This window comes from Macrosteles quadrilineatus, unplaced genomic scaffold (assembly GCF_028750875.1).
Source record: "Macrosteles quadrilineatus isolate MER2022 unplaced genomic scaffold, UCM_ALF_1.0 Scaffold_3__2_contigs__length_128488019, whole genome shotgun sequence".
NCBI lineage: Eukaryota > Metazoa > Arthropoda > Insecta > Hemiptera > Cicadellidae > Macrosteles > Macrosteles quadrilineatus.
The window spans coordinates 112,754,047-112,779,426 of NW_026542596.1; the positions used below are offsets into that span (position 1 = coordinate 112,754,047).

General features: G+C 34.9%; 2 protein-coding genes across 2 annotated transcripts in view; both read left to right on the forward strand.

Annotated features, from left to right (window-relative positions):
- Positions 1-20,505, forward strand: part of LOC128989477 (uncharacterized) — a 198,734-nt gene extending 178,229 nt beyond the window's left edge. Inside the window, exons 3-16 of the mRNA XM_054411371.1 lie at positions 3,839-3,940; positions 5,519-5,647; positions 6,158-6,308; positions 8,532-8,707; positions 9,189-9,415; positions 9,915-10,059; positions 10,921-11,035; positions 11,655-11,886; positions 12,053-12,231; positions 14,523-14,664; positions 15,097-16,540; positions 17,042-17,319; positions 19,381-19,468; positions 20,015-20,505. Coding sequence (XP_054267346.1) covers positions 3,839-3,940; positions 5,519-5,647; positions 6,158-6,308; positions 8,532-8,707; positions 9,189-9,415; positions 9,915-10,059; positions 10,921-11,035; positions 11,655-11,886; positions 12,053-12,231; positions 14,523-14,664; positions 15,097-16,540; positions 17,042-17,157 — 3,158 coding nt within the window. The 3' untranslated portion in view covers positions 17,158-17,319; positions 19,381-19,468; positions 20,015-20,505. The remainder of the gene's footprint in view (positions 1-3,838; positions 3,941-5,518; positions 5,648-6,157; positions 6,309-8,531; positions 8,708-9,188; positions 9,416-9,914; positions 10,060-10,920; positions 11,036-11,654; positions 11,887-12,052; positions 12,232-14,522; positions 14,665-15,096; positions 16,541-17,041; positions 17,320-19,380; positions 19,469-20,014) is intronic.
- A 1,560-nt stretch (positions 20,506-22,065) lies between these two features.
- On the forward strand, positions 22,066-23,640 carry LOC128991013 (uncharacterized). The gene is made up of 2 exons (XM_054413714.1): positions 22,066-22,562; positions 23,378-23,640. The coding sequence occupies exons 1-2, from the start codon at positions 22,103-22,105 to the stop codon at positions 23,608-23,610; spliced, it is 693 nt and encodes a 230-aa protein (XP_054269689.1). The 5' UTR covers positions 22,066-22,102; the 3' UTR covers positions 23,611-23,640.
- Positions 23,641-25,380: the final 1,740 nt, after the last annotated feature.

A 25,380-nucleotide genomic window follows, 5' to 3' on the forward strand; every position in this document is an offset into this window, starting at 1 on the left:
AATATTTTTCTGTCCATTAGTCAATAAAGAAGATGTCTAAGATTCTTTACTGTTACTATATGTTCTGTAATTAAGCAATAAATTAAACTTACCGGTATATTTATTTTGTATTATACTGCTTTCATTTGCTAAAACGATTTTACATAGAGTATGTAAATAGCGTAAAAATTGCAAACTGTTTATTTTAGTTTGTAAAATAATTTATTCAGACAAAATCCTTTTTCCTGATTAATTTTCTAACAAATAAATAAATAAATGTACAAATGTATAAATAAATATATGTATGTGTATAAATAAATGTGTGTACGTGTGCGCATAGCTTACTATCCAACTGTAAAAATGTATCGCAAAATGACACTAATGGAGGGTAAAGAATAAATAAATTAAATAAAGATGTTTACAAATTTAACAATTGATCCGTATAATATCCTAAATAATAACAAACATCCACATTAAAATTAAAACGTTCCTAGTTTGTGAACTTAAACCGAAATAAATAATAAGAATAAATAAATTAAATAAAGATGTTTACAAATTTAACAATTGATCCGTATAATATCCTAAATAATAACAAACATCCACATTAAAATTAAAACGTTCCTAGTTTGTGAACTTAAACCAAATTTGTATTTGACTTGTTGAACATGTAAATATAAATAATTAAAATAATACTTTGCCAAATTTTAGATAATCGTATCATTAAAATAACAATGCAAATACAAATCTGTCCTAGACAAACCAACTGTCCAAATAAACCACTATCCAAAATCTATTTGTTTAACCATTATGTTTCAATTGCTCTGTAAGACCTGGGCCCTTGAAGCGCAATCGAACAAATTGGAGAGAGCAAGCATGGGTATGCTTTACATTTCAGAAATGAACAAACGTTTTGAATTGTCCTGCCACCCCACAAGTAAATCACGGCTTTGCTATTAATAACAAACAGCTAATCACAATGGACCCTCCCCCCACCCCCCCCCCCTCCTGTTTGTAGAACAGATGGCGGGCTTGTACCTCTTTTGCAATTTTCTCACTAAATAGCTTCATCCCCAATGCCTGAGGGCGCTTTTTAAATTATTCTTGCTGTTGTGTTTTATTGTTGTCGAAACGATTAGGGGTTGTAATAGATTTTTGAATGGTTTCCCTGTTTCCCCTCTTTATTATTTGTTTTGTATGTCGTTCATGTTCAAAAATACCAGTAGGCCTACTTGGTAAATATTGTTGAGAATATAGGCTTGAGCTTATTGAACATGTAACTGATTGTTAGGTAACTTTAGAATATTATTGAGACAGCGTAAAATGGGAATGTTTCAATGTTATGCATATATTTTGATCAAAATATTTTAAAAAGCTTGATCAGCGTCGTACGTGTTATTAAATTACATGAAAGTACATAAATACGTAAAATTCAAATTCAAATATATTTATTTGTGATAATACAAAATCTGGCCTCGCCAAGTTTGCAAAACTTGTCGGCAAGGTCCAATTGATTCACAAAAAATTAACAAACAAAATTTACTTACATTTTTTTTTTTTTACAAAATAACAATTGTAATAATATATTTACACTCACAAGACGGTTAATGCATATAAAAGATGGTAAGTGGTGACCATCTTTAATTTGTATTTACGGTCTTGTGAGTAAAAAGTATAAGTGTAAATATATTATTGCAAGTGCTATTTGACGTATTTTTTGTGTTTTCACAACAGTATTTATTTAACCCTATAAGGTTAAAAGTTTACAAAACACTTTTTCACTTCCCCGAAGCAACTTTAGTACTCGTTAGGCCTAAATGTTTTTTTTTTTGTTTTTTTATGGACAATAAATATTAGACTAATTGTTTTAAGAGATATTTCAGTTAAAAATCAAAGAAACGAATTAAAATTCACTTATCCTGCAGCTTAGCTATAGTGTCAAAAAATCGGTGTTGTAAAGATGTGTAATAATAAAATGAATTATATTTCACCCTGAGCATAGCTTAGTCCCCAATAAGTTGTTTTAAATATACCACACCATAGCTAAAAAGTTAGGGGTTAAATTATACTTTTCCCTCAGCAAAGATCAATCCCCAATACACATTAACAATGCCAATTGAGAATTCTCAGCCCGAGCTGTCATAACTTTGTATCTACTCACAATCACCTCCGCGAAATGAGCTGGAGTTGCGGTAGAGTTATAGAGTTGCCGCAACTCAGGCAAAGTTCCAAAGTTTGTCTCGTTAGGATGCTTGTCTAATGACAAATGTGACTTTGCTTGATACAGATCAGCTTCTATAGGTGAACCGAGGTGTTCACATGCACATGTGCTATGGAATGGAGAATTTCACAATATGTTATGTAAAGTCGTATGCTTGAGATTAAGGGGTTTCTGTGGCTTATTGAAAAAGTTCACAAATGAACTTAATCTTATCTGTAGATTTTCCAATAGCCAAGACCTATTTCTTGCATAAACTAGACGTAAATGCTGATCATTGAATGTAATAGACATGATTCTTATGTTTTAATCACTTCACACAGAGTGAATTCTTTTCATAACCCAAGTGTGACTACAAATATCCCTTTACTTCCCGAGAAATTGTTCTTGGGAATTTTCTTTTTATTGTTTGTATTTTTAGGCAAAAATGTGTTTTTACAAAATTTCCCTCATTAGATTAAAAATTGGAATCATGTATCCATATGGATACTATGGTACTATTGTTCGCTAATTTTCATACAAAATTACTTTTACTTTTACCTTTACACTCACATAGCCTCCATATGGATACAGGTTTCTTAAAAGTTGTATCAAATTGAAAAATAAGTCACTTGTTGATTAATAAAAACAAATTGATTTAGAATGAGTACAAATAGACATATTATGTAAACAACTTAATTATTTTTACAACACTAGTTGAACCAAAAATGCAAGAAAAAACATGAACACGTTTTCTTTTAATACAAATCAATATCAATATCTAATTTGTAGTACCTATTTCGTACTATTTAGTATTTTCGTGTTTGTTAGTAGCACAAACAAAAAATTAGTCCCCATAGGGAACACAAATGACTCTTTCAATATTGTCAGCATACTCTGTATTCCCATGGTATCCATTTGGATTTAGTTATTTGGTTATTTCAGTAGATGAAGATGTAAGGAAGAGAAATAAAAATTTTCACCGCTTCGTAACTATAAACATAACAAATCTTATCTTGGAAATCTTCAATTTCGTGTTGTGTGATCAACCTGGTCTACATCACTTTGAAATGTTTTTTTCTTCTTTATACAGGCTTGCCAACCCTAGGAAAATTAAAACCCTTCTTAATAAGCCTAGAAAAAATGCATAGAGGTATATACTCAAATCTCTACTTGCAGAGAGAGAGAGAGAGAGAGGGGGGAGAGAAGGAGAGAGAGAGAGAGGGGGAGAGAGAGAGAGAGAGAGAGAGAGAGAGAGCGAGAGAGAGAGAGAGAGAGAGAGAGAGAGAGAGAGAGAGAGAGAGAGAGAGAGAGAGAGAGAGAGAGAAATGAGAAATAATATGTATCTAAAAGGATACTATGGGAACTAAAGATTTATATGCTGCTATCCTGAAATACGCCTTCCATTCCCATTTTAACAAATTTCCCAGAAGCGGTTGCCTCATTTTAATGTCTCCAGCTTACAAACTCAAAAACACTATTCGTCCAAATGTTTATATATTTTTCGTGTTTGTGAACCAGCAAGATCGGGTAAAAGGAATGTTATGAAGTTTAATTTTTTTTATGGTGGTTTTTAAAATTTTACCCATAAAACGTGAAAATTTGCAAGTGAACTCATTTTGTAAATTTATAAAACTAAAGTCACACAATTCTTATCCGTTCCAGATTGCCTGCATCTACAGTTGTACAGGGACAGCAAGGACAGATACAAACAAGGGCAAACCAAGGCATCCCTCTCTCTACAGCACTTTCTGGGGGTACAGTCAGGTAAGTGTTTAAACAACACAAGTTATAAAACGACACACTCGTTACTCAATACGTTATTGGCCTGGACACTCCTTATGTGCTACCAAATAAATACTTGAATAAGTTTTATTAGAGCATTCAGAAATGGTTATGCCTCGCTATCATAAAAATGATTCAAGTATATTTTAATCCCTTTATCTCTAGTTTTTTTTCAGACCTGACTAAATGCTGTTTAGCTTGATTTCAAATCTTTTACTACAAACTGCAAATGGAAAATGAATTTGTACTGTATTTGGAGAAATAGGGTGATTTTATCGTACCTTTCGTTTATCATATATGTTTTTTAGTTTGCTTAAATAGTGTTTATTTGCCATATTTTATTCCAAAACTTCAGTAAAATATAGGACAGAACAGCCAAAACTAATTCACATACACCCTATGATAATATTTTTTATTCTAAAATACATTGCATTGGTAAAACCATACAACAAAATGTTTCCCTTGCAATTAATCTTCACAACAAAATATATTAATTAGACCTAATTTCCCCGGTTGTAGCCAATATCTGATTGAACTTCTGGCCAACTCTCTGCAAATGTTACTGGCAGCAGAACATTTCTAATTAGAGATGTGCAATTACTGAACACACCAAGTACAGTCGTATCACATCGACAGTTATTTAGTTTTAAGCTAGTTTAGTAGTGTACGTATACCGAAACAATTTGAGGTATGCATTAAATAAATCGAAAACTCTCTAATAAAGATATTTCGTGAAATGTATATAATCTTAGAGAAACTAGATACATACAAGAAACTTTACAAGTTTTCCCTTATTTCTGGGAACTGGACGTCTCCATTTTACTCTATTTTAAACATTGTTATGGTAGGAGCCAAGGACTAAAAGTGTGACACCATTTCCATACTTAAAGTAGCCTACTGGAGCCACTGGCTCACTGATCGCACTAAATTGAAAATATGTAAACAAATTCTAAACTTTCTAAACTACTGTTTACTGTATAAATAAATTCTTGGTTTAGTTTTAAGACTGTATGTTAGAATATACAGGGTGTCAAACATCAGTTGTTTCAAATTGATTGCGGAAAAAAAGGCTTAACGTACAAGGATGAAAAAAAATTTATCCCGCTTTGGGTTTAACACTAAATGAAATTCCATTAGTGTTCAACCCAAATAACAAACATTTGATATAGGAAAATTAGGTTTTTTTTTATTTACACAAAAAGTAAATGAGATAAGAAGTTAGTGTATACAAAGTTGTTAGGATTAAAAAGCTATAAAATGATGTGCTACTTGACATATATTGCTGTTTGAACATTTAAAAAAATATTTTCACCTTATTCCTTGGGTTGATTTAGTGAGAAATACTTTCTTTTCATCCTTGTACATTAAGCCGTTTTTAGTAATCAATTTCAGACACCTTAAGTGAGACACCCTGTATATCTGTATGTATGTGTATTTATGCACAGTATAGCATTAATTATTTTCAGATATCTAAAACAAACAATGATAAAGTCACCTTCACATTGTGTAGAGCTGAAAACTGTAGGCGTTTCTGTTATACTTTCTGTCATAATCTTACAGGATTCACACTTGACAAGGAGTCCAACACGATAGCTATAATCTGTCAGGATGTGACTGTAGTTCTGGCCTTTGACACCAGGGAGAGACTGATACAGTGGCAAGTCAAGATAGCCAACAATCTGGGAGAAGGTAATTATCTTTTCGTGATTAGTACAGGTAATTCTTAGTTCTAGCCTACAGAAGCATATAAGGAAGAATAAAAAGACTTGGTGGGTCTCTGACATAAAAAAACTGCTTTACATATTACATATTGGTTGATAACCAATCAAAAAGATTTTCCTTGATGACCTAGATCTGATTCCCCAACCCATAGTGGTCTGTTTGCTGGTATTGTGTGGATTGGCCAATTCAATTAGAATAGTAGTCAGTCAAGTGCTTAAAAGTCTGACCCTCTTCAAGTGTCCCACAGTCTAATATTGAAACTTGTATACAACCACCTGATATTTTTAGTTGAACTGGGGAAGAAAGTCTTAAAGATATGAAATTATAAAGTATTTTTTTCAGTTTCAGCAGTGAATTTAAAAGAGACAGTGAAATATTCAGTATGCATAGATTCCATTACCTGCTGATATACTTTCTAACCCCATAGCACTTAAATGATTGCAATTATAGACTCATCATTTTCAACCCTGTCTCCAGATGAGCAGTTCCTGGTACAGGTATCGTCAGGTCCTCAAAGAGCCAAGCTGTCCCCGGGCCCTGCGCTACTACATGTCCTGGAGAGACAGTTCTGTCTGACTGTCGGAGTCCCTCCGCGGCTGGTAGGCTGTTGGCAGATCAACCAGCTCAGGTAAGCCAATACATCTCCCCCCTGTATATATCCCTCTTCAGCATATTTTTATGACCATCCTTTTAGTAGATTTTTTGCAGCCAAGATGAAAATTCTCCAAATAATTATCCCTTCAGCATTATTTCTCCATTTTGCAGAAAAAATCTCCCTTCAGCAGATATTTTCCCCTTTTGCAGATATTTTTTCCTTGCAGATTTTTCCACTTCTCGCACATACCCCCTCCCTGAATTAAGTAATTCTCATTTCGACAGATATTTCACACTCTTGCGACTATTCCATCTATTTTGAATATTTTTCCTCTTGGACATTTCTCCCTCCAGCAGTTCTTTTTTCTGTCGGCAGAAGATTTCCCCTAGCAGGTGAATTCTTCTTACAGTAAATCTTCCTCCCATCATTATGTATATAAAATGAACATTCTTTCACTTTAATTGGCTTGCTTTAACATTATTTAAGTAAACTATGAATTACCAGCTTATAAATTACGTGTTCCATAAATAACAGATCATTATTGTATTATTAACGGATCAAATGTTCATCAGCTGTTGTAACACGTATAATTTTCATTGTTGTATCAAATGGTCATTGTCATTATCAGTCAGTTCATTGTTGTATGTATATAGGGCCTATATTGTTCTTGAGAATTTCTTGAGTGAATTATGAAAAATGAAACATGAAACAGTGTGAATTTATGTGTAATCCAAACGTTTTCAAGCAGAGCGACCTTATGAATTGTAATCAATGAAATGTAAAAAAATCAACAAAACAAATAAATATGAACAGTTCACAAATAGTTGAGTTTTGAGAACATATAATTGAGGTATATCTAGTGCGGCCTTGGTACAGATCAATGAAAAATATAATCAGCCTAAAAGAAAATTAAAATTCTGCTTGAATCACTTTTTTACTATCTTAAATTCAAACCAGAGGGGAACTTTGTTTTAGTACCAACTGGTGAGCCAATTAAGAATTTCTTAAGACCAGTTAGTTGCATTTAGGGTTTTGATGTGTGTTTACTTTTTGAAGAGCTTTAAGGGTATAGCAGCCATCAAAATTTTGGTTGTGGTGAGTGGCATGATTATAGATTGGTTTTCTCTTGTCTTCATGTACCACATCAAAACGATGGCCTATCATTTGATTATTTGAACACGTAACAATTTCAAAGTCTGGCTAATGTATTCTTTTGGAAGATGTTCACACGAGTTTCACAAGTTGATCTACCAACAATCAGATGAACCTTGTTTGTAACTTTGCTATCAAATTCAGCTGTCATTGTACTACTCATAATCTTGCAAAAAGCACATCAGGGCTTGTGACATAGTTCACAGTCGTGTTTAGAATTGTTTGAAGGCCGGGAATTTTGAATTTTGGGTCTCACCAACATATTTTTTTTTTTTTTATTCTTTGGCCTTAAAAATAACAGGTGGTGGTCTGGAAAATAAATTATCAGTACTGAGGGAACATTTTGACAATATTGAATGCTACTTATATTACACTGTTAATTTTTTCAGCCTTGGATAATATTAAGTAATAAATTTAGAATCACTTGAAAAAGTACTATCTTGGTTGACTTTTTTTGTTTTATGATCTGATTAGATATTAGTTTTTGAGGATAGCCTCTTTCAATGAAAGCAAAATTCAATTTATTGATACATTTTTCAAAAATCAGATTTTTCACTGCAGAGTGTTTTAGCACGAATTGATATGCTTTTTGAAATTGGTTTTTTTCATTTACATCGGGTGACAATTTTAATCATTTCAAAAACCAGATGAGCAGTTCACATTTAAAATGCCAAAGACACAATGTTGTACAACCATACATAAAACATAGTGGTTTTATCTATCGTTGTACTGTCCAACGATCCATGATTACTCGAATGGCGGGCATGACATTTGTTGTTGTTTAATACAACAATGAAAATTCTACCCATAACAACAGCTGTTTAAAACATTAGTTTAAAAATGGTCAGTTATTTACAAACCACCCTTTACAAGGGATTGATCAATTTAAATTATGATTTTCTAACAAAGGCTATTTAATATTGTATTAAGATTTCATAGACCAACGACTGCACAGTATTTTTATTGTTTATTTGAATTCATTCAGTCCTTACTATATACTGTATACAAACCAAAATGACAACGTACTAAGTTTTTGCAATGGAACATCTCTTTGCTTATTTTGTGTCACCATAAAACAAATTTTCACGCTATCGACTTACTCAGGAGGTATGGAGTCGTAGAGTCGAGGTTCTGCTTCGAGGGAGGTTCTCGCTGTGGGAAGGGAGAAGGATTGTATGTGCTGGTGACAGACCAGGGAGACCAGATCACCAGGACATTCAGACTGGCCGCAGAGGGAAAGTTGGCGTCCAAAAAGAGACCAGCATCAAGAAACACCTCAGGTTAGTGATTGTTCTCAGTTGTCACAAGTAATTTACCTAAATTTGTATCATAATCTGGGTAGTAAGTGTTTTCTGCATTTCGAAACCTACTGTTTTTTTTTGTCTTGTTTCACCACTATGTACCAGGGGCATTATCAGCAAGTACAGTCCCAAGATACTACACCGGCATGCTAGAACGTAAAGTTTTTGTCGTAAAACATTAAGTACACATATTACTGGCACATCAGTTTTTTAAACATAGCACATTTTAAAATTTGTACGTACTACGACCTCACTCTCTTCTTCACAGGGTGAGGTTAGAATACTTACAATGATGGTGGGTTTTACTACTTGTTACTAGTGGCCCCTTGACTACATAGGTTATGCACATGGGCTAAAAGTGTAGGAGGCAATCGTTGTGAAGTGTCAATAAGAATGGGAGAATGTGCTAATATATAATATAATACATGTTTAGAAATAAAAGTTCCAAATATTTCAACAGACAGTCCTAAGAAGAGCAGTCACAACAGACCAGACACCCGGTTGTCAGACATGAGTGGTGTGGAGGTCTCCAGTGGTGGACCACAGCTGACTGCCGAGCTAACAGCAGACGACGGTTGTTGTGGATGTACCTGCGGCCATGACGAGATCAGCTGGCCTGTAGCCGACCTTGCTGCGGACTTTGCTGACGCTAGCTCCATGGCTGATTTTATGGATCCTCACAACAGGGTGAATGTGCAGTGTTTTTACCAACCATATATTCGATAGTTAAAGGATGTAATAACAATTTCACAATAATTTCTTGCAGATTGCAAACCATTCATTGGGGAAGTCCTAAGATCTCAGGGGACAGAACATTTTATAGTTGAATCAAAACACACACAACTACACTAAAAAAATGCATTCATTTTGAATTTTGACTCAAGTTAAATTTTCCCCATTAATTGAACCTAATGTGTGTAGGAAGATATTAACCAAGGTTCTATAAGCAATTAAGAATATCAAAGACAACGCTATAAAAAAAAAGAAACCTGTGTAAGTTAAGAAATAACAAATTAGAGGTCATGCTACTCACTAGCATAGCAGTTTGAGCAAGTGAAAATAGGACATTATTTTGACTACTGCAGAGCAGTGAGGCTTCCAATGGGGAATCTTAAGTATCACCATTCACCGAAGTAGGGTATTTTCCCCTGTATGATGTAGTGATATGTTGGTTCTTGTCTTGCAGGAGGGGCTGTGGCCTGATGAGATGGGTTTGGAGCGTTGTGCCAGTTGTATCAGCAAACTGGGAGCTCTGTCTCGCTCCTCCACAGCAGCCATTACCCCCAACACTTCCTTCACTCCTGCCTGGACCATGGAGGCAAACCCTGCTGGTACACTGTCACCTTTGTAGATTGAAAATTGATTTGTTTGGATTATTTGTCAAAACTTTAGTTTTCAGTACAGGAATGCAGATCACTGAAAGACTTGAGAAAGATTTACAATTATACAAGCAATAAAAAAAAGGGAATGGATTCAGACGAAAACTTTTCCTTATAGTTAATCTGTTGGTGTTAATTTAAGCTACTTTGAAAACGTTTACCTAAATTACAAACTAAAAATTTTGTTCAAGTTGGACTATTGATGCACTATCAAACAGTAACTAATTCCGTTTACTACAAGTAACATACATATTAACTGGGAATTTTATATCCCTAGTTAACGTGCTTATATCAAAATAATTAAAGTACCTGAACTGGATTGTAGAGTTTTTGTTGTTAAAAATTGAAACAGTTGACAACTCAATAACAAATCCATGTTTGTTTACGTCGGCAAAATAAAAAAAAGATAGTAAACGTTACTTTTGCATAGTAAACATTCTTTTTCTGTACCTAGTAAAAAATGAAATGATGAATATTTGCAGGTGATATATATGTAGCAAAAACAGGCCATTTAAAAGAGTGTAGAAAAAAGTTGTTATAGTTCGGCCGCGTATAAAAAGACCTCCTACAGCATTGGTTTAGCATTAGCGCGCAGGTCGTTTTCTAAGCGGCCGAACTATAGCACCTGAACTATCCCCAGAAGACATATTAAAAGGGGTCAAAGAATAAATTATTTAAAAAAATAGTTGTTCACAACCTAAAAATCACTGTATCGGTAGCATTAAAAAAAAAATAGTTAGTTTATATACAGACAATTTGGTGGGATCACAAAATATCTAATCAATCAAACCCTATATATATTGAGTTTTTCAGGTTCCAAGATTGAACAAAACCGGACAACTGATAGAACGAACAGTGCATGTCCAAACAGCCAAGCTCATGCAAATGAAGAGTCTTCTTCTGGAAATAAATCTAGAGCAGCATGCTGGTAAGAACATTTTCACACGAAACAAAACTTGTTTGATCCAGTTGGGCAGGAGCCATTTTCTTGAGACTTATAGTTAAGATGAAACCTTAACCTTAAGATGATGACCTGTCTTCTGACCCTCCTCTACTTGGGGACTGTGTTTAAAGGTTTATTACGGACATTTTCCATCATAATGGTAAAATACAATACACATTTTGGGATTTGAAATCCGATCCCGTACTCAGGTGAAAAAACTTAACTTATGTAAGAGGCCTCAATGAGTTTACGTTTGAAAAAATAAGGTTCCTTATGAACAATTTTTGCCTCTTCAAAATTCATACGAGTCACAATAAACCTAAAATAAAATGTCTTACAATATCTGTAAACCTTTAAACAACATTAACTCACCACCACCAGCAATGAACAAACAAAGAATCTATAGGATGTTTTATGTTTAATGATAAAATAAATATTGTCTACAGGCTTATTTGAGTTTTATAATCAGAGCATTCTATATATTCTCAACCGGTTTATATTTAAACCTAGGAATTTAGTATTTTTGTAAGATGTTATAATGGAATAGCTTGACTTTAATTTGATTATGCTTTTGGCTACCATCAATTGTAAAACAATGTTACAGGAACTCAAAACAAAACCAACCCTCTGGTATGGATAGATGTGCATGTTGTCCTCCTGCTCGGCCTCCAAAACCAGGACATCTCAGCTGCCAACCTACCACGTCTGCCAACAGCTCTCCAAAGAAGAAACAAAATGCTGCAACCAACTCATCGAGCTGTACTTGTAATGTAACGGTCAACCCATACGACAACTATGACGTTCCAAAAGCTCCACAGGGTTATCCATGTGCAAAGGTAAACAAAATTTATCAAACTGAGTAATATGAAATGGTCATACTCAATGATGAGTTATTTATTCGTATAGATTTTTTCTTACTTATTCTTACAGTGGTCATTTTTACCGAAGAAGATATTTGGTTAGTACGTGTACTGTAACTGTATGTTTCTAACTGTATTGCAGGACCAAAACTGCCACTGGTTTCAAAACCCTCTCGCTCAAGATCCCGAGTTCTATGACACTCCTAAGACTCTGAAAGAAAACATTGCATCAGAACTTGGCAACTATGACACACCTCCTCCAATACTCTTGGAGAGGAAACAAATGTGCACGAGTATACAGAAGAACCAATTCTTGACAAGGTAAACTAAAACACTGCTGCCACAAACACATCCTTTCAAAGATTTTATTTTAAGAACATAATGTTCTTAAACAGAGTTCAAAATTGAGACTCTTCAATAAACAGAGCAGTAGTCGTAAATAGTAGTAACAGTAGTAGTAGTCAGGGCCGATTTACCGAATAGGCAAGGTAGGCACGTGCCTAGGGCGCGAGGCAATTGGCTTTTTTTGGGGGCGCCAAAAAATTAGAAAAAAGAAAAAAAATTGTGGCCGTTTTTGCATGCGATCGCGGTAAACTGATAATCCCTTGCGGCCGTGAAGACACCTTAACAGTCTCCCACAATTGCGGCAAGATGTTAATTATTTACCGCGGTTGTATATACGTCGTCATCGTCCGTCTCCCACGATCGCGTCAAAGTTCTGACTATTTCCAGCGGATGTGTGGACATAATTATCGTCTTCCTTGATCGCGGCAATATATGAACACATCCCGCGGTCGTGATGAGATTATCACCGTCTACCGCGAATGAGGCAAAATTGTAATCTTTTCCCGGGGTCGTGTGGACATTATCATCTTCTTGCGTGATCACGATAAAATTCTTATAATCCCTCACAGCCGTGAAGACATCATCGCCTCCCATGGTCGTGAGGCATTGTCATCCTCTCCCGTCATTGCGGCAAATGGTAATCATCTCCCGCGGTTGTTTGGAGATCATCATCGTCTTTCACGAATGAGGCAAATTTCTGATTTTTCCTGTGGTTGAGTGGACATTATCATCGTCTTACGCGATTGCAGTAAAATTCTGTTCATCCCTTGCAGCCGTGTAGAGTAGACATCATTATTATAACTCCCGCGATCCTGTAGACATCGCAATCGTCCCCCGCTGTCGTGAAGACATCATATAATCGTCTCCCTCGGTCGTGAAGACATCGTAATCATCTCCCGCAATCGTGAAGAAATCGTAATCGTCTCCGCGCGATCGTGAAGACATCGTAATCGTCTCCGCGCGATCGTGAAGACATCGTAATCGTCTCCCGCGGTCGTGAAGACATCGTAATCGTCTCCCGCTGTCGTGATTCATCGTAATCGTCTCCCGCTGTCGTGAAGACATCGTAATTGTCTCCCGCGATTACGGCAAAATGTTAATAATATCCCGCAGTTATGTGGATAGCATTATCGTCTTCCGCGATCGTGGCAAATTTCTGACTGTTTTCCGTGGTTGTGTGGACCATGATCATATCCCGCGGTCATTTAGTCATTATCATAGTCTCGCACGATCGCGGTAAAATCATGATCATATCCCATGGTCGTTTAGACATTATCATCGTATCATGCGATCGCGGCAATATTCTGATTATCCTCTGTGGATCTCATTATCGTATTGCGCGATCGCGGTAAAATCATGATCATATCCCGCGGTCGTTTAGATATTATTATCATCTCATGCGATCGCGGCAAAGTTCTGATCATCCTTGAGGCCTTGTGGAGACATATTATTGCCTCCCGTCTCCCGTGGTCACGGAAACGTCACTGTTGTAAATTGACAATTCCAGGTAGAAAATTAACACATAATTCCTGGTTCAAAAATTCACGCTTAGTTTCCGGATTTCCCGGTTGGTGGTCACCCTGTTATATATTGCAAAGGGGCGCTACTATTAGTTGTGCCTAGGGCGCTGACATGGTCAAAAACGGGCCTGGTAGTAGTAACATGAAATTGTCTTAGCTCATTCATAAGTATGACAACTATTAATTTTATCTAACTTAGGGTTTAAGCAAAATGAAATCTGTTTGGGCAACTGATTCTGTAGGAAGAATAGAATTACCATTTAAAAAAAGGATTATTCGCATGCATGGAATTGTCTTCGTTCATTCTCATACGCGACATCGGAGTGTACTCCTAGTAATATAATGTATATAAAAAAAACTCAGTTTTAAATCTGAAAAATAAAAAAAAGAATTACGCAAGAGTGGTTTTAGATTTTTCTTGATTGCGGTATAATCATTAGTGATCTGTTATGATAAGATATGTTTAAAAACCAAATTTATATGGTTTTTTAAACATTTATTTTCATAACAATTTATTCAACTGAAAAATCTGCTACATTTTAGATGAGAGAACTAAAACAAAACTGTAAACATTACATAAATAAACAAAAACCATCTTAATAAAACAGCTGATGAAATATTTGCCAGTTCAATAGAAATCAAATAACATAACACGATCCTAGGCTGAGACTGAAATCCACCCTATTGCAATTTAAGGCTATATTTTCCTCTATAAGCATATATTATGGCACTGTTCCACTGTTCCAGAGTGGTCATTGACAATGAAGACATGCACATGGTGGCTTGTCCCTGTCAAAGAATGTTTTGCTGGGCCGAGAACTGGATGTTCTTCCCCTACTGTCGCAGAGGCAACGGCAGAGAGAGTACAGCCCCTCCACCTTTGCACAAAGTACTTTGAGTATGCTGTGGTGCACTAAGTAGTTTTCATAGAATTAATCTTGTCTTAAATAGTAAAATTAGTAGAATACTGCTTAGTTCTTTTTTTTTAATTTAAAATGTTAGAAACTTTGTCATAATTACATAATTAAATTAATGATGGTGAGATTGATAAACGTTCACTTTGATCCATATTTTTTTAAATTATAAATCTTAGGAACTTTACCAGCTACAAACTTATTGTGTCAAAGAAATAAGGGGTACTTCCTCTATTTTTTTAAAACCATACCTAACACATGCTAAAAACACAACCACCACAATGGTAGGTGGATTTGATAAAACAGTGATTAGTTTCATGATCAAACAAATCAAAATTAAACAAAGGTAGGATAACAAATGTATGGCAGCAAAAATGGTAGATTGATAACTATTTTCTTTTTTTCAGAAGGCAACACAATGTGGAGCGCAAGTACTGCTGAACAATCTTAGTACAGTTTATGCAACAGTGGATAAATCAAAGAAGATAAAAAATCGACAACCCTTGGACGAACAAAGTGCATTTGAAATGTCCCAGTCATCAAATTCAGAACAGCCACACAGATCTCCCTATGATGAGAAAATATCAAATGAAAAGCCAAACCAAGATTCATCTGAGGTTAACATAAACACTGGTCAAACAGATCCAAACTACATGAACTTTGATTTTGTAAAGTCACTGGAATTTTACGAAAACTCCAAGGACCTCATGCAAAAGTCATGTCAAGTTAAAAGAGGAAATAAAACAGATGAATCTAAATCCGTCGGCACAAATACAACACCACAAACCCCAGATTTGGGAGTTAAGATTTGTACCAAGTGTAGACACGAGTGCAAATGGCCTCCTCCAAACTCTGGAACCAAGCAAGATGATTATCTGATGATGGAGCCATCAGGATCAGAAAACAGCATTCGTACAAGTGACCAGCAAGTCAGCTCATGTAGACACATCCCAGGATATCTTCCAATGCATCCGATTGGATCTTCGACTATGAGCAACCAAGATCTTCTCCGGCTGAAACTGTACCAGCAACAAGTAAGTGGACATGAGAGAGCGTCTAGTTCACCAAGTCTGATAGACAATTCTGACAAATGCAGAAAAAGATTTGATGTAGAAGTACAAAGAGCTGGAACATCAATGTTTGGCTTCAACCAGTCCATCTCTGCAGCCAATAGTCCGTACTTGAGAAGAAGAGTTCTTGGTTGTTTACACGAGTCTGCAGAAAGTGAAACGAGGAAACGAGCTTGTTCAGCAGATTCTGCGAACATCTTGCATGAATCACGACTTTCACATCAGTCTGGGTCATCTTCCGATTCCAGAGAAGAGCGTCAGTATGAAGAGAATGTCAAACATCCTAAGAAGACAGTTGATTTCAACATGGAAACTATCATGTTGAATGAAAGTGAAAGGAACTCAAGTCGGAATATATCAAGTCTGAGTCAAGAACCTTCAGTAAGCAAAGAAGTGGAGTATGAAAATGTTCAAACAATCAAGTCAAACGAGCCATTAGTTCATGTGAGAAGATCTTCAAGTGCTCCTAGTAAATCGAATCATAATAGAGACTCTTCAAGTTCCAACGACTCGGGGGTTTCTAGTTGTTCCTTGAAGAAACTAAGTAATTTTGCCACTGATGTTAAGCCCGGCAGTTCATCGACGGGCAGGAGGTACACCTATACAACGACTGATAAAGACTTGCTTTGTGAATGTTTTCATTCTTCACTACCACGAAGGTCAAAATCAGTTGATCCACTGCGAGACTTAGCGTTCCAATTCCAAAAAGTTGATGTACCAATGAAGTCCTCATCAGCTGAAGCTGAAGTGCCGTTGTTTCATGCCAAACGAGATTCTAGAGGTATGTATAAAATGTATGGTGTCAATTCATAACTTTTGTTTGTATTTTTAGTGAACGCAATCAGACATTTTATTCATTGTGACCTTTGGTTGGAATATATTATTGATAAAATAAAATAATTACCTTATCCAACCACAGTTGTTGGTATGACAACTAGTTTCGTTCCTTAGAACCTCGTCAGATCATTTAGAATGCAACCACATCATCAATGATTAATACATTGTTGTATTTCAATAGATCCTTTAAAAGACAGTCACAGTCACAATAATTAAAACTTTTCATGTTGAAAAAAATAATTAAAATGGAATAAAAAAGAAAAACTGGTTAAAACTGTACAGGCTGGCCAGCACTGTCTTTATCACTGCCACTGAATAAATAAAATTGTCCCTACATGGACTCTCGCAGCACCAGCAGTGGTACGCCTAACATGTCTGACTACTTTGAAACTCTCTCTCTCTTCTCCTTCAGTTCATAAAACAGCTGATTATCCTCTGTTTCCAGGATGTCTCAGTCCAGGAGCCGCAGTTCCCTACATGGACTCTCGCAGCACCAGCAGTGGCACGTCCGACATGTCCGACTACTTTGAAACTCTCTCTCTCTCCTCCTTCAGTTCATAAAACAGCTGATTATCCTCTGTTTCCAGGATGTCTCAGTCCAGGAGCCGCAGTTCCCTACATGGACTCTCGCAGCACCAGCAGTGGCACGTCCGACATGTCCGACTACTTTGAAACTCTCTCTCTCTCCTCCTTCAGTTCATCTGATACCCCAGACAGTCTTCAGTGAGTTGACAATTCGATAGTTCAAATGAAATACTCTCAGCATTCTTTAATGGTAAAAAGGCGTTTCAGGAATAATACTTGAACTCAAAAACTAAAATTGCATCAATATGGAACAAGATTAGGTTATTGAGTATAATTTTATAATTTTTAAACCAGAAACATCTGATTAAGCATTATTCATATAATTTTCTAATAATATCAATAATAATCTACAGACTTTGAGCGTGAATACAAAAATATAAAGGAAGCACGATTTTTTTTGGCAGAACTTCTCCATGATTTTGCAACCGATTTTGTTTGTTTATGGCTCATTGGAAAGATCTCATTGAGTAGATGTCATAAGGTCTTACATGTTGAAAAAGTCCCCTTAAATATTTATAAATTTAATCTGGGTTTTTGTAAATATTATATTGGAAAAAGTTGAGAAAGCCTGGGCAATTTGATCAGGATCAGTGTGAGTATTTCCATTAGTTACATAAGCTTTTAGTTCAATGCCAAAGGTATGACTGTTAGTTGTTAGTTTTAAAATAACTCCACTAATACCAGCACTTTACAATTGCTTGTTTAAGAGCAACAGGTACGCTAATAGTACTATGAAATTTTACGTCAATAAAAAAAGGTTTCAATACCTGGATTTGTTTTTGTATATATATAGCTCATTAATTATAACTTATTTCCACAGGGCCGGTTCTAGGAATTTTTCAGAGTTAAGCGAACACCCAAATCAGCACCACTTAGAATTCCCCCCCCCCCCCCCCAAACCCATGAACATAACTTAACCGTATTTGTAAATTTTTTCCCAATAATTTTGGGAAGAATTTTTTTTTTAGTTTAGGTAGAAGAATACTAACTTGCAATAAAAGGCTGTTTATTATTCGCAGAAATGTGACATTTATACACTTTTACTCATCATATAAACTATAGCAAAACCAAGGACACACTAAAAAAAAACAGGCTGTAATGTAATGCTCGTCAAGCATGACGTCACGATAGAAGACGGCAATGACGTAATGTTTGCCGTTAGTGATCAGCTGCTTGTTTTAATCTTTCCTTCGAAAATAAATAAATAAATACCTACGTCATTGCCGTCTTCTATCGTGACTTCTTTGGGCTGACTGGACTCGCCACCAGATGATTTCTACAAAAGTCTACTCATTGATTTGGCTTTTTTTTCTTCCTCTTCCAAATTCGCCTTACGCTTTCTATGATAAGTGCCAGACGGTTTCTTTTTTTCTGCCATTGTTTTCATAGTTTCGACTCGAATATGTTTTACTCATTAATTCAGTTTATACTTTCTTTTTATTTAATGCGCTAATTATAAATTAAACTTAATGCACTCGTAATAATTCGCTTATCAACAATCATGAATCATCAAAACAATGCCAATACGATACCGACACGGTATAGGCCTACGCACGATTACTAGAAAAATACCGGTATGGATCATAAACATAAACAAATGACGTTTTTGGACCGAAAATAAACATTATTTAAACATTGCTTAAATGGAACTGCCAAAACATATGTTCAATGCTATTAGTATAGGATTCGGGTCAATAGCGTAATTTGTTTATGTTTATGATCCATACTGGTATTTTTCTAGTAATCGTTGGCCTACGTATACAACTAAAAGAGTGCAATACAACGTAATGCTCTGCTCTAGGATCAGAGGCAGAAAGGAGTGAAAGAAAGGGGAAGTTTCTTTTTGTGACAAGTGGCGCTGCGCGCTTGCTTATCTCGAGCATGAGTGATTCGTGAAATGAAACCCTTAAGTGCCGCGCTGGCGCTGACGCTGCCGACTGCCGAGCGTCAGCTCAGTTCAAATCGAACCTGCAAATGGCATTGAGTCCTTGAGTTGTAGTGCTGTACAAATATACACAATTTTCAAGTGCTGTCGGTACAAACAGAATAAATGCCTTTATTGTGGTGCTTTGAATACTTGAACTCTCCACTTCTCTGCCACTTCTTCGTGGCGCCATATGCGGCCGCGTAGTTCGCGTATGGGTTAAACCGGCCCTGTATTTCCATTACTGTTTCTAATAAGAGTGAACCTGTTAACAGTTTCGGCCATCAGGCAGTTTGTACCATGAGGCCTCGATCAGGGAAAGAATACCAGAAAATCGACAGCATTATGGATACTGAGTTGAAGGTAAGGCTTTCATTGGGTTGCACTGTTTTCAACCTCTCCATAATATGAACATAATGAACAATAATTTTATTTTTATTTTTTCCATTAATTCAGTGGTTATTTATTCAACCAGAAAATTCTAGTTTTTAGCTAGTTTTTTCGTCACTCCTCCAAAAGTCTACGGAAATAGGCTCTTCTTTAAGGGTACTATCATACCTACTCCTCGGTTCCCTGTGTATAAATAGGGTTGAAGTCCTATAAACCACCACAAAAACACGAGATTGTGTACAAATATAAGCATATTTTTTATCTTCTTCTCACAATAATTCACAGTGATTCTCACACTATGTTGGTACTGGAAACTTTTAGTATCTAGTTTACTACAACAGCCGACCAGGACATCTATACAAAATATTAAAATAAAAAGATACCAACCAATAGTTAATTTATTTGTTTGTTTGGATTACTGTTTGGAAACTCTAAACAGCAATCACTCAATAAAATTGCTGATTCAATATAATTATTGAAATTTAATTTTTCCTAATCCATATTTATTTTTTATTTCAGAAAACTCATCACTCCTTGCCAGCAGAAAAGAGCGACACACCTTCACAACAGAAAGAGGACTTATGAGATGTAAATGTCATTCGGATAGCTCAGGTGTATTTTATTCTAGTCACTTAATTACAAAATGTAAAGTAATTGTTAACACTAGGAGTAATTTATCATATTTGAACATTCCAAACTACTTAAACATCCTAAGGCCTAATAATTTTTTTTATAAAGAAACTAGAGAGCTTAATTTTGCTTGTTATACATATCAAGTGTTAAAATGTTTACGAGTTCAAATTTTAACCTGATATTGTGAATAATTAAAATATATAAATGAATAAATAATTGCTGATTTAACAATAAGTTAATGTAAAAGATTTCTAAAGTTTTTCTAGAACATTTCTGAAAGCAATAATTGAAGCCGTAATGCATATATCAATTTTGTAAATAGCTAAAACTAAAGAGGATAAACAGAATTTATTTTGATATTTATTTATGACATTAGAAACAACAATTTCAATATGGTAACTGTATTGAAATAAGATTTAGGTGTTATGGTATGATATAAGTATTAATTTTATAAATAAATTTAGACCGAAATAACAACCATCCAATAACTCAATCAGGTTGTGTGACAAAACCTTAATGTTAAAAACTGTTAATCGTAAAAGCTGTTATTTTTTAATTTTTTCAGTTCAATGAAAATACTAAGAAAATTTAAGACCTCAAATTTAAACAGGTGCACAAACCTAATGTGATTTTTTTAATAAACATATCTAATTAGACAAATAATGTAAGCAAAATATGGTAAAGTTTCCCGTCTTCTTCAGGTATATGCATCAAGTTACTCTTACCAGAATTAATTGTTTTATACATTGTAAATAAAATGTTTGTACATTTTACTGTGTTATCTCTTTTCCAATTGGCCCAAGTATATTTTTTTTGTCAAGGTTAAAGTACATACGATAGTTATTGATGCAGTACATAAGTCCAAGTTCAAGGTAACAGATTCAAGTTCGAGGTAAAATAAGTTTTAGTTTCAGGTATTAAAGTGACGGAAGGGAATTTTCCTTACAATCTTAGTGTAGGTATAATCTTAGTATCACTATTTATTATACCAAGTTTCAATTCTTACAGCTCTAGGGAAACCAGACTGAGGTAAAGTTTGAAAATATAAAAGTTAATTAATTTTTTTTTTATTAGCACACTCAATCCCGCGTGATGTGAGACCTTACATACAGAAGAGTGTGACGGCTGGGACTGAACCTGTTAAAACATCAAAATCAAATTTTTAAGAAGTATGTGTACACAATTCTTACAATGATTAATTCAGGGTTGTCAGAATTAACAAATAAAGGTTTATGTTACCTGTGTTGATGTCAGAAGAATCTATTAGTTTAGTATAGACTAATTACAGCGGTTTCAGCTTCGGGAAACAAAGCAAACCTTCAGGTTTAAGTGTCTAGCTTTTAAAGATTCCTCATGGTGAAGTTTTGTATTGTAATTATAGCATTAAGCACAACAAACACAAAAAAAGTTTAACATTCGGTCAACCAGACACTAATTGCACACGAAATAAGGTGTTACTGAAATCACTATTTCACTGTTTCACTGATATCACTGTTAAATTATCTTTTAAATTTAAAACATCCGACGAGCTCCACCATGAGATATCTTTAAATATAGATAACTAGTTCTTACCAGAAGATGTGCTCCAGTTCACATACCACAAAACAGCTGTGGTTGATTTGTTTGGACTGGACCCAGCTGTCCCTGATCATTAAACTTTAAATAAATGATTCTGGCTAATGAAACAGCTGTTCATAATCACAAAGCTACACATATCATCTCACTCCATTCTTCGCTCATATTAGGGCTAAAATACGCACTGACCTAGGTGGTGTCCCCATCTCGATTTTAATGATAATAAAATAATAATCTATCTGTTATTTTGCGGATAAATGCTGTATTCCTTTGGTCAGCAACACCAAAAATCAATTCTGCTTGAACAAAACAAGAATCAAATTCATTTTTGGTTACCAGGTAACTTTACAGCTTTTCCTTCAACAAAATTTCATTTATGATAAAAATACAAAATCAATTATGAATTGGTACAAGTTATTGGCGTGGGGAGCTGTTTTGTCCTGGGCTGTGTTTTCTGCTTACTACATTTCAACAGCCAAGATGAAACTGAAACTCACAGACCTTCTGTTGATGATGCCGCAGTGCTGTCAGATGACAGATCTAGTTGGTAGTGGCTACGTGGTGTTCTCACCAGAAACAATGATCAAGTTCTGTTTCGGTTTTCTTCTCCTGTATTTCGTCACTTGGTGGATCACAGCAGAAGAGGTGGTGGGCAAAACTGACACCGAAGTCTCCAAACTGGTGGAATATGTCGAGACGCAAATTTTAAACGATGAGGAAACCAAGGAGGTTTTACTGGACACTTCTAAGTCTCTTGTGGACAAGATAGATCTGGAGTTTCAACATTGTGCAGCGTTGATCGCAATTAACAATGAGACACCAGGCCAAAGAGTGGGAGGAGAGGTTGAGTGGGCGACAGGTAAGCGTTAGTTAACCATAGAAAGGTAAGAGACAAGTTTTAGTTAGTTAAGCTTCAGAATATCAGTTATAAGTAAAAGAAAACGTTAAGTTTGCCTCTCAGTTATTCAAAATCCAAAATCCAGGAGTGAGTTGGATTACTGAAAATAAAAAAAAAAAATTTAATCCTTAAGCTAATATACAATTTTGTTGTGTACTTTTTTGACAGTCATAATTTCAAAGTAATCAGTTTAAGAGTTTTTCTGTTTTTTTTTTACCATAAAGCTATGTTAGTTAGTTTATATTTATTTCACAAGTGCATGACTCCTGGCACACAAAACCAGTATAGTTTTACATACATAGTTTTTGATGTATTCATTGCAGAGTTGCACCACTCAGTGTGTCAGACTGTAGTTCGGCCGCATAGAAAACAACCTGCGTGCTAATGCTAAACCAATGCTAGAGGAGGTCGCTTTCTAAGCGGCCGAACTATATCAGGTGTTATTTTATTTATAGTTCAGTTTAGGGATTAGTTCAATACATTTAACTGACACAAAGACATTTTCCTATAAGAAACTGAATTAAATTTGTAAATTCCATAGATATGCTTTTAATACCTAGCCAATAAAAATTTATATTGGGGCATACGATGTAGTTATTGCTATTGAATATATTTTTCTTAGTTAATGACAATGGAGTAAAAAAATTTAAAACAACAAATTAAGTGATTGTAGTTTAAAATACAGTATTTGTCTCTACAGTCATCCTTCTCAATAATACAGATTTAGTAAATAAAATCATCAAAACTAAGCATCATTGTCGAAATATAATTTTTAGGAGAGACAAGTTCAGAGGACGATGATGCAACAAGGGAGATCTTTGGAGCCCATGTTAAAACACCTAAACAAACACAAGATGAGCAAATTCTCAGAAGTTTTATCTACCCCGATGAGGAACTGACTGAACACTCGACTATCAAATGTGTAAAAGAACCAAATCTGAAAAGTCTTTTGTCCGATGATAAATGTAAAACCAAAGCATCGTGTCAAGTTACAGAAGTGCATACATAATCATTTTACAATAAAATTATTATGTATTTTTCTTGCAAATTAAAAGTTGAATTTTTTGTGTTATCTGTTTTGTTTATACTTGCAGTCATGTTAAAACATATACAGACTGTCCCAAAAGTCCCGGACCGGTTTAATATTTTCTAAACGACAACAGATAAATCAATAAGATTTTGCACATCAACACCACACCTAAAAATCTACCTTTTTAAGGAACTATCAATTTTCTCATATTGTCATGACATTAGTCATATCATGGGGACGTTCCGCAAGGAGTCAGAAGGAAATCTTAAATAGAAGCATAGGTTGACATGTACATCAAATCAAAGACCTTTACTAGCAGAATATAATGCCGCAAATTTGAACGCAAACGGATAATTGAGTAAAAAATGGCAGCCGTTCAATGATTTCTTGAATCTGCCATTTTGAATCTTTGAACGACTGCCATTTTTTACTCAGGCGTTCTTTAGAGCTTGAATTTACGGAATTGTAATCTACTAGTGAAGACCTTTAATTTGATGTGCATATCGACCTATGCTTACGTTAACAATTTCCTTCCGATTCCTAGGGCTGTGCCCCTGAGGAGTAAGCGTATAATAAAAATGCAAATTAAATGAATCTTCGAACAACTGTCATTCTTGGCTCGGTTGTAAGTTTGAGTTCAAATTTGCGGCATTATATTCTGCTAGTAAAGGTCTTTAATTTGATGTGCATGTCAACCTATGCTTCTATTTAAGATTTCCTTCTGACTCCTTGCCCCCATGATATGACAGAAAATTGATATTTCCTTAAAAAAAGTAGATTTTTAGGTGTGGTGTTGATGTATCAAATCTTATTGATTTATCTGTTGTCGTTTAGAAAATATTAAACCGGTCCGGGACTTTTGGGACAGTCTGTATATTGATATTATTATTTTGTAAACAATTTACCTAAATATATTTAAATTGTGTCAAATACTAATAACTAGCATATTATCTACGAGTCGTGGGTTTAAGAATACTCCTAAGGAGTAAAATGTCTTGTGAACAAGATATTGCTTTAGTTTTATTTTGAACGTAATTATCTTCTGTGTTTTTATTCTTTGGAAAAGTTTAAAATATCAATTCTTAAATTTAATATTTTATAAATTATGGGTTCGAAAGGTATGATCTATTCATCTTTCCTTATATTACATGAGCGTAAATACAGTTTTAATCTTGATCTATTACAAACTGATATTCTTTCAAATTGAATGGTAACTTTTAAAAATTCAGGGGAGGCAGGTTCTTTATCAGTCATACTGTAACACTCGTATTAAGAGAACCACTTATATAGTAAATTAATTTTAAACTGCACGTTGACCATAGCCTTTGACTGTCATTGACTGAGTATAGATAACCAATGATGTAACTAATGTAGTGTTAAAGTCATATTGTCTGTTCACAATCAGGATTTTAGATTTTTTTGTGTTCTAACAAATTGAATAGAATGTAATTGTTTTTGTTTCTCTATCCAAACAAATAGGTTTGAAAAGTTTTATGAGTTTACATACAGGGTAAAAATTAAGTCTGGAACCTCTTTTTCAAATTTTAAACGACAATAGAAAAGAATACCAATGTACATGTGCTTACTGGTGATAGTAACGCACACATCTGCTCAATTACCGACCGGATAACCCCTCTGGTGGACGGTCCACAAGAAGTCTGACAAAATTTTTAAATAGCTGCATAGGTCGAATTAGGTGTAACATTAAAAAAAATTCTCTGTTATTAAAATAAAATGCCACAAACCCGA